The sequence below is a fragment of the Melanostigma gelatinosum genome (assembly GCF_949748355.1).
Source record: "Melanostigma gelatinosum genome assembly, chromosome: 6".
Taxonomy (NCBI): Eukaryota; Metazoa; Chordata; class Actinopteri; order Perciformes; family Zoarcidae; genus Melanostigma; species Melanostigma gelatinosum.
This window is the reverse complement of record NC_136639.1, coordinates 18,079,211-18,089,577: the sequence shown is the minus strand read 5'-3', so window position 1 is coordinate 18,089,577 and position 10,367 is coordinate 18,079,211. Positions and strand designations below refer to the sequence as shown.

The 10,367-nt window shown below is 41.8% G+C and overlaps 1 protein-coding gene across 2 annotated transcripts in view; it reads right to left on the bottom strand.

Moving 5' to 3' along the window:
* Nucleotides 1–2,481: 2,481 nt before the first annotated feature.
* LOC306778663 (PDZ and LIM domain protein 5-like) overlaps nt 2,482–10,367 on the bottom strand; it is a 30,369-nt gene continuing 22,483 nt past the window's right edge. For both annotated transcript variants that reach the window (XM_079270277.1, XM_079270276.1), the window contains exon 4: nt 2,482–3,752. In XM_079270277.1, coding sequence (XP_079126403.1) covers nt 3,734–3,752 — 19 coding nt within the window. In that variant the 3' untranslated portion in view covers nt 2,482–3,733. The remainder of the gene's footprint in view (nt 3,753–10,367) is intronic.

Below are 10,367 nucleotides of genomic sequence, written 5' to 3'. Positions count from 1 at the left end.
GCAGCATCTGCACCTGCACACAGGCTCTAAATTAATTCACACACATGTAGACACGCAGCATGTGTGTCCAGATCTATTTTTAGATTTACTGCACCATGGGCATTTCCAAATATTTATATGTGTGAAAAACTTGATCGAGATCCGTTTTCAATGGCTTGGTTTTCTTTCACAGAGCTGGTCCCGTTTACCTCAAATCCTGTCTGGTTCTTTATAATCCGTGATCTTATCTTCGATTTGCACCTAATTTGAATAAATCAATCCAATATTTTAAAAAAGAAAAAAGAAAAATGCACGGGTTACATGCCTGTGCATCCATGTGTGCAATAAGATCAAACTTTTCTCGTCTTTCCCAAGGGATCCAGCAACAGATGAAACACATGATTCAGAGCGGGGGAGACAGGAGAGAGACTTCCTCCCTCACTGTAAATTAGGGACTTTAGCAGTTTGGTCATTTATGTGCAGGTATATGTGCCCCAGGGTCATTAACGTAAAACACTTTGTTTTTTCAGTCTTAACTAAATAAAAGTAATTACCCTAACTGTTGTTCCCATTTCTTTCTCTCTTCTCACTTCTTGTTTCCTTTTTCGTTCACTTTTCCATCCTTCTCTGTTGTGTTTTGATTATCTCCTCTTCTTACTTACTTCTTCCTGCCTTTCATGCTTTTGGCTGCTTTTTTCTTTTCCCTGAGAATGAGGTCACTCTTCTTCAAACAAAAGTGACGATGCTTATTGAAACAAAGCCCTCTAAAATATATGCAGTCGTCATTCCAGAAGGTGGGACACACTCACTGAGCCTTTGTCTATTTCTTTCTTTTTCTCTGCCTTATTAGGAAGAAAGGCTGGTTTGGTTTCAATTTTTTTTTTTGTAATTTCACCTTAAACTGAAGCAGACAGACCAACATGACGGGGAGAGAATGCCAGGGCACCAATAAGAGCAGAGTGACTGTCAGGAGTATTGCCACGTGTGGTTCAGCATTTGAGTGTCAACAGTGTGTACGTGTGTAGTGTGGTGGTGGTGGTGGTGGTGGTGGTGGTGTGGGGGTATAGCGGCAGAAGGAGTCAGTGTACAGTGGGTGTGATGTAGCTATGAGTATATGAGACAGAGAAAGATGATGACTGAACAGAGACTATAACTCCTGATTTCACTAGCTGGTGAAACATTCTTTTGCTGGTGTGATTAAATCCAAAAACAACTGTGATATTTCTCTGCTATTTCAAGACAGTGTGAGTTTATCGAGAGCTGGCCCTTTAAATAGATCTGGACCCTGAGTCTGCCCGACTTTATCAGTCCTCACACTGGGCAAGTCCATAGGAGACGTGTGTGTGTGTGTGTGTGTGTGTGTGTGTGTGTGTGTGTGTGTGTGTGTGTGTGTGTGTGTGTGTGTGTGTGTATCTGTGGGTTTGATCCTCCTCATTCCTTATCCACTACCTCCCACCACTATCTCCATCGAGGCCTCGACAGGCCATTCAGCTGAGTATGACGTCACACAAGATCCTAAAAGAAGCTTTGACATTGACCAGACCAGAGGAACAAAATATGTTAAAAGTAGCACAGTTTCACTACTATACCATAAGTCAATACAAATCAACTTTGAGAAGATTTCAAGTGTGTCAGAATGATCTGCGATTGTTTCAAAGATTGTGTTTCCATCAGTTTTTCTCATTCAAGACAGACTACACATCATACAGCCTGTGTTGGAATTCAGGTGTTTTAAATAGTTTCTGTGATGTTTTTGCTTCTTCATCTTCTGCCATAGATCAATATGGCTCGACAAAAAGCCTGAGGGCACAAGTCAACTGTTGTTTTTATGAAAGAGGCTCTAACACTAGATGCCAGTTGTCTGTACTCAATGCAGACTTGACCAGACCCTCACATTTAGGTCAACATCTCTTAGTGTTTAACATGGATATTCTGGTGCTATAATGTGCTCATAAAGACACACTTTCTATCACTTTCATTTGGCTAAATCTGTGAAAATCCGTTGATAAAGGCAGGAGATTTGATAACAACTACACAGAATGTCCTTTTTTGAAATGTAGATTACCACAGAAGAAAATGTCTTTACATGCAACACAGCCACTGTGTTTCCTGTGGTAACATAGCAACAAACAAGCACATTTTATAGTACCGGTAGTTCACTTTCTAACCAAAACACACAGCAGTGGACCGGTACCCTAAGGAGACCATGAGAGGAAACAGGCACATTATTAAGTCCCCACCAGAGCAGGAGAAAAGAGGCAATGTCTCCAACAGCCTGAAGGTCAACAGTACTGCATCCAAACCCCAACAGAGCACAGCAGCAGGGGGAGCAGCCCTCCTCTGACTAACGTGCACCACTCCACAGTACGAGGAGGAAGTCACACATCACGCATGACTAAATAAAGGTTGGAAAACAAAAACAATTGGATGAAAGTAGATTAAGTGTGAGTGTAAAAGTGTAAAAATAAAAATGATGAGGCACAGAAACTGGGAAGACACAGCTGCTGTACATATTTTTTACTGGGTTTGGGCATGACAAACATTATACAGGAGAAGACATCAATTTAAGACAAAAAGCTGTAAAATCTTAAACGATATATGGACATTTTTAAGAAGGCAAAGAAGAAGGGTTACAGCTCTAACATATGTATCTAGTCGCAAACCAAAATTCCCATCATTTCAACAGATAAACTGTCTACGTGCTTTTACAGCATACAATTCTTCTTTGATGTTTTCCAAAGATCATAAAAGTAATTTTACGTCATATTAAAGGCAGCTGGAGGATATAACTCTTGACCTGATAATGTCCAGCCATACCTCTGTGAACGCGTCAAGGCAACGCCCACACTTAAGTTTGCTAATGTTGTTCCAAATATTTCAAAGTGTAATTGAATAAACTAATGACTCAATGGACCTAAATCGGAATGTGTGGCCAGCCTGTTTGTTTTGAAAGACGTACTAAACATTTCCGCACTGCAACCAATATAGACATCTCAAAACTGAGCTTTCTCTCTCTCCCTGCAGCTGATTGACAAACAATCTTGACCAGAACCATACAACCAGAGGAGCGGAGAAACATCGCACAGATCTCCAGGGCAAATCTGGGTTTATCAAAGGCATGTCGGTGCTGTCAAACTCATTTAAAGTACATCCTAAAGAGTGTTCCGGAAGTTACACGGGTCAAACCCAACACGACCAAAGCCCTGGTGTCATTTCATGAGAATCGGATGAAGATTGCATTGGTGGGTCCTGGACAGAGGAAGTTTAGGAATCACTGCCTCGGAGGCAAACTCGGTACATGCTGAGGCTCCGTAAGGGAAAGCAGTGGTACAGGGGGGCCCAGACTGGATGAGGAAATCCATGTGATAGGGGGCCCCACATGGGAAGATTTAAAGCAGAGATTGAAGATTGAAGATTAATGAGTCTTTGTGCTGCGGTTTTGTTAGCTCGGGCCCTGTATATGGTCTCAAATGATGTGATGTCGTGCTACATCCACCATGTGTGTATCCGGCAGAAGAATAAAGAGTAACATGTGTATTTTATGTGAGCGAGAGAGGCAGATAGTGAGTTTTATTTTCTGCTGTCTACTTTACAGTTTATAGTCCGCTCTCTGGAAGCTCACAGTTATTTTTCAAGGCAGCAGAAACAGAAACAACGCAGTACATCAGAGAGACAGCGCTCCAGCTGGGTCCAGTGCTCAGACTGCCTGCCCGGCAAAATCATCCGCAGCTGGATCAGGTAGTGCTTTCCATAGTCAGCCTCTGGCCGTAGGTCTGTTGAGAGGGTTGTGAATATCAACGTGCGTCAGTATCACTTCCCTCAAGTTGTTCTCTGAGTGATGCTGAGAGTCTCATTAACTTGGTCGGTTGTGACAGTGATCATAAAATGATCCTGGCTCTGACATTGAACAAATACTCTATAAAGTTATGGAATTCCTTCAGCTGCTTTTTTTCTTCTCTATAAAATCACAGTATTTTCAACAGATGAGCCTGAAGAGGATGATGGTGGAAAGTGGTCGGGGATGGACGAGAGTGCACGAGGTACACGCCTCATGCATCAGTATGTGCATCTATATTCGTTCATGCATATAGATGCATAAATATATAATTATGCAACGAGCATACAGTAGATTGTGTTAAAAAGTAACACAGCCTAATAGGCACATACTCATGCTCCTAGGATTACACTCTGCCTCAGCTGAACATGCAGGTCATCTGATAATGTAAATCCATCTGGTCAAAAACAAATACAGTCATGAGTCAATTGATAAAATGTATATATATCCCAGGTCAATCTGAACTGATAACACAGTAGATTAACGCTCAATGTGAGAACTCCAAGAGAAGATGGTGAATTGCGTACGGGCCATGAGTGTATTTTCTTTCAAAAGATGTTGATTACAATGTATTATTGAGTCATTTGTAACTCTGCTGAGTGTACAGCATATGTTCCGACTGACAGTCATGTATAGTGATTACTCAGCGCTTATGAAATCTAGCTTTGTGTTTTTCCTCTTCTAATTAGTCCAGATGATTCCTTGCACTGTTCCCGCGGTCCGTTTCGGGTATCATTCAACGATTGCTGGCTGTTCTAAAGATGAGTGTTCTTGGCGCCTTACACTAAGATATATTTGGCAAATAGCAGAGCGGAATTTTTAAAAAACAACACAGAGACAGATGAGTTTAACACAGTGTTCTTGGCCTCAGAATATCCGTGGGCTACCTTCACAGACCCCTAATGTTCTTGGGATTTGTATTTCCTTTGGCGAAAACAACAGACTAGCAAGAGACAGTCAGAGACAGGTGTGTCTCGCTGTAGCTGCATTGTCTTGGTATTAGGATATTACAGGCAAATACTAAAAGCCGAGCCAAAGATGACGGTCATCAGTTTTAAATGATCTTTGGCAAATACTACTGACCAGTGAAAGACAGAGACAGGTGGGCCCAGTTTAGCACTCTTGGCTTTGGAACATCTTTGGCAAGTATCAGAGCCGAGTAAAGTGACAATGGCAGCTGTGTAGGGGGACTATGACAACGTAGTTGATTTTTGGAAAGAAGTGAGAGCTCATAACTGTAAAACATCTTTACCATGCACTATAGATGGAATCTCAGGAACAGACAACATTGCTGAGTTATGGCGACAGCATTATAGCACCTTATTTAACTGCATCAAAAGTGATTTGTACAGCGTGGACAGTTCTGAGAGTAATGAGTGAATGGCACTTACATCATATGAGCTGCATCAAGCTATCAATAAACTGTCTGAAGGCAAAGCAAGTGGCTTAGACCAGGGGTTCTTAACCTTTTTGACCTCGGGGCCCAACTTTTCAAGTACAAAGTGTCCCGGGGCCCATTCTGACTATATGCATCAAAAGTGTCAGACAACCTGCAGGTCATACAGAAACAGAGCAGTGGGCCTTTGGAGTCAGTAAAAATTTAAGATTTTTGTCCGCATAAAATAAAAAAGTATGTTTCAGTATAAATAACTGCCGGTGGCTGTATCTGTACAGGTAAAGGACAGTATAGGGCTGTAACTACACTATCAGTGAACAACTGGCTCACATTTGAAGAAGATTGGACAAAGTATGACCATTCTACAGAGTTTCTTCATGAAGAGATCCAGGCGGAGCTCTAAAAGGACATTTGGAGACCCAAATGGACACATGGTAACCACATGATATTCTGACACACTAAAGGTGTTTCTCCCTTTATATTTTGATATTATATTATTTTCCTTTTATTATTAGCCTTTGCAAATTGCAAAAACTATGTATATATGGTCGAAGACATGGTGTGTGAGTAGCGGACTTGCTGTGCTTAATGGCTGCGACCGAGCGCACGATCGAGTATGAGAGTAGCTCAGTTACGCAAACGTTGGTTGACGGTTTATGGAAGAGGAGGATAATGTTTGTACTATAAGTACTAGCGTTTTCTGAAGCCAGTAGCTCCATGGTAACATCCGCTAGCACGTTGTCGGGACTGTAATGTGTCTTTTTCCGTCGAAATGCTGCAAGATACGACTTGCAGCGGTTATGGCGACTTTGGACAGTGTGTGTGTGGGCTCCTTTTGTGGAGAAACCATAAGAAATGAAAGAAAATCGATGATGTTTTTGCAAAGATGAGGATTTTGGGCATGCTGGGATACCAAACACGAACATGTTTTGTGACGTGCTTGCGCAAACAAGCCGTAGGAACGGAAGGGGAGGGGATCGAGGATGCCGGTGTTGAACAGGCAAAACCCTTGTTAAATAAATGAGATGATAGAATGTGATGATCACAAAGACATTTATTATCATGTGTATGTAAACCTGCATACACAACAAGAAGCCCAACAGGCTTTCCCACGAGCGTTGGATGTTTCGTCGCTACGTGTCGCTTTATTTTTGAAGGCTCCAGTGCTTCGTTTGATAGCATTAGCCCACATTCCACACACTGAGCCTTCGGCTCTGCCTCGTTGCCTCCGTTCACAAAGCCGTACTTAAGAAAGCCAGGGTTGTACTTGCGCACACATTTAGACTTTTGGGGGGTATGGCACCACTGTCGTCTTCATTTTTTCTTTTTAATAACTTATCCATAACTTTCGCTACAGGCTAGCGGCTAGCTGAGTGTCTTCTTCTGCTTATTGCAGCTTGTTAAACAACTGACTGACGCATTACCGCCACCAGGTGGTGGGAAGCTATATTGTAACTGAGCGTCTCATGGATAACAGTAATATCTCTGGTGTCTTCAATTGATAACCTATGCGGTCCCGCGGCCCTCGCGGCCCACAGGTGCAAAACTGAAAGTTTTTCGCGGCCCTCTAGGTGGCGCTCGCGGCCCAATCATGGGCCGCGGCCCAATGGTTAAGAATCACTGGCTTAGACCATATTACTGCTGAACACCTTAAATATGCTAGTCCGAGGTTAGCTCCTCTCCTCGGTATTTGTTTTACTGGCTTCATGATTCACGGCTTGTTACCAGACTCAATGCTGTCTGTTCTCTTAGTGCCAGTCATTAAAAACAAAGCTGGTGAAGTATGTAGCCTAGAGAATTACAGGCCCATTGCTTTGGCCAGCGTCCTGTCAAAAGTCCTAGAAAGAATTCTGCTGGACAGAATACAGGACTTCATCACCTCCACAGATAACCAGTTTGGCTTCAAAGCCAAACATGGCACTGACTTGTGTATATATGCCTTAAAGGACATTGTAAACAAATACAGAGGTCAAAACTCATCAGTGTTGATGTGTTTCATTGATGCCGCCAAAGCTTTTGATCGTGTTAATCATAGTAAATTATTTTTTAAACTGAGCCAAAGAGGTGTCCCCACATATATAGTGAGAATTCTGGCTTACTGGTATGCGCAGCAGAGTATGAGAGTAAAATGGGGTAAAAGTGTGTCAGCCCCATTTGGGGTTAGCAATGGTGTCAGACAAGTTCTGTTTAATCTGTATATTGATGATCTGTCCAAGCAACTGAAAGCCTGTAATACTGGGTGCATGATGGGAAATACTCTGGTTAATCACATCATGTATGCAGATGATCTGGTGATCTTTAGTCCTTCTAGCGCTGGTCTTCAGCAGCTCCTCACTATATGTACTGTGTACGGTGTGGAACATGACATCAAATACAACGCCAGTAAGAGTGCTATCCTGATCTGTCCAACTAAAGAGGACAAATGTCTAAACTTCCCTGACTTCAAATTGTCTGACAATAATCTTGGTGTCTGTAGTGAAGTCAAATATCTTGGTCATTTTTTAACAGAACACATGATGATAACGACATTTCCAGGCAATGTCGTATGATGTATGCACAAGCAAACAGTCTCTCACGTTAGTCTGGTCTGTGTACAGATGGAGTGAAGATGTCTCTGTTCAGAGCATATTGTACTCCACTCTACTGCACACTTGTGGTCAAACTACAAAAAAAACACGCTGTTCTTGTTACACGTGGGCCAGTTCCAAGTAGGCATGCCTTCCATTCTGGGTTTCGTTTCAAAGTGAAGCTAAAAAAAGGCAATAGATTAAAGTATCAGTATAGTCTAAAAATACGTGACTGGCACATAAAACAAATGACTTATTTTGTGATTCTGATACAATGAGAGGCCATTAGTCATGTATTTCAGATGTGAGGATAACTACATTTCAGAAAATGACATAATTACATTACACATGAACCTCTGTGCTAGAAGTAGCCAGTGACCAGGCGAATGTATCACTGTTTGTTGGGCACGTGGCTGTGCACAAGCATCAGCATATCCACGTACATCTCGTTGACCTCTATTCAGAGAACACAATGTAAACAAAATGAAAACGTATACCCCGACCCAGCATGTTATTCTCTCACTCAACGCTTTGCCCAAGCACCCAGAGCCAACTTCTAGACTCAAAATAACTCCAGCAGCTGCCATGGGATCTGTGTGTGTGTGTGTGTGTGTGTGTGTGTGTGTGTGTGTATGTGTGTGTGTGTCAGGGTTTCTGTGCATGTCTTCTTTGGGCACATTAAAGTGTACCATGCCATATAGTCTGTAGGTCCTCAGATTCATTTTGCATGTACTGTAACATGTAAATGAAAGTGATTGGGTGTGCAATAGTGCTGAGGTAAGCTAAACTTCCTTGCTGACTGATGTGATGTATGCATGTGTGTGAGTGTTTATAAATCAGTGCCACCACAGCCAAACAACAACACCAGTGTTGCAATTCCGCTTTTCATGCTCAATAAATCTAAAAGCTGATTGTGTTTGTCCATGACTTATTATGTCCTGTCCCCGTGGCTTTCTGCATGAGTACACATACGACTTCACTATTATAAGTGTGACGCCTCCACCACTGAGACTCTCAGTCACAGACAATGGGCCTGTCAAACACTGTGATTATCCTCCTTGAGATCTTTTAAACAGGGTTTGATCTCCACTGTGATGAAAAGAGAAGTGGAGCACAACAAAAGCTGCTTCAGAAACTTTTCTTCTTTGTGCAATCACTTGTTTATTCAAATTGTGCATTCATTTGCAGCACTCCGTGATGTGCCTACAGTACGTACTTCATATGTGGGTAAGTGCATCAGGTCAACTGCATTTCAGTTTGGACCTTTTAGCTCCCTCGAACACATCGACATCTTGAGACTGTGCCATCACTGGTGAAAAGCATTCAAACACACACACATGCACACAGGCTCATTAAAATAGCTTAACTGTTGGGAATAAAGCCTAAAACCAGACACTGGCAGCTCAGGGGCATAGCAGTGAAATACAAAGGTGGTTTTGCTGAGGCACGGGTTGATTGGTTGTAATGGATAGCTTAATACTTTGGTGTACCTCTAAAGAGAATAATGACATCGCTTAAGAGGCTCGTTTAAGTGTTGAGACTTTGTGATTGCACTATAGTGGGACTGCTTAATGACAGTCATCGGCTTGGAGAAACAACTTCCCTCTGAGGTTGTAATTCCTCAGCAATTTACCTTAAAGTTGAAGTTCTAATCCTATTCTTCAACAACATCCTCAATGTCAGCTTTTCACTCTCCCTTTTTGTCCCTTTCCTGCCTTCTTTCTCTCCCTTCTTTTTCCTTGTAAACCTTCTCTCTGCCAATCTTTAATTATCTTCTCCACCACACCTCCCTCTGCTCTACCTCACAGTTCATCTAACCTAATCCTGCTCTGCTGACAAATTAGGTTTATGCAACTAAAGCACTTTTGGCTGATGTGGCTAACAATGGTTTGGTTTGATTAAACGTTAATACATCGATTGTTTAAACATAACCATAAAAAAAATGAGTCGTGCTTTAGTTAATAGGATATTCAGGTATGGTAGAAGATCTGAATATTTTCATAATCAACATTTTGTATCACGAGGGTTTCTTTATTTTGTTACCAAGAAACATATTTGCTGTTGCAAGTTAGTAGTATATAAACATTGTTATTAATTATTGTTCAATATAGGTTCAATGTTATGTACTAAAACATTACCTGATAGTCTTTTTGTGTGTGTCCATTGTGTGTGTGTGTGTGTTAAGAACACATGCTCCACACGTGTCTACATCCCCCTCACAGTAAAACCATCCGTCTAGCCAACATTATATTTGTTTTTTTATATGGTTCTCATCTAAATTAATTCAGTTTCAGCTGAAGAAAAAAATGATTCACCAACAAAAGAAATTCCCAGAAACTCAAGAGCACTTTTTCCACAGTCATGCACAAGTACTCACAGTCAAATAGTATGGATATCTATGAATCTAAACATGGAGCAGTGATGTTTTAACGTTCTCACCTGGTGCCATCGAGCAGGGTGATCCATGGTTTACAGAAACTGCAGATGTTAACCGAGTTTGTCGGCCTTAGAGAATCCATCTCCACCATTGTTTATGTGTCTCTTTCATCTCTTTGCCATGCTGCGTTACTTCCACTGGCCTCCCTTGACT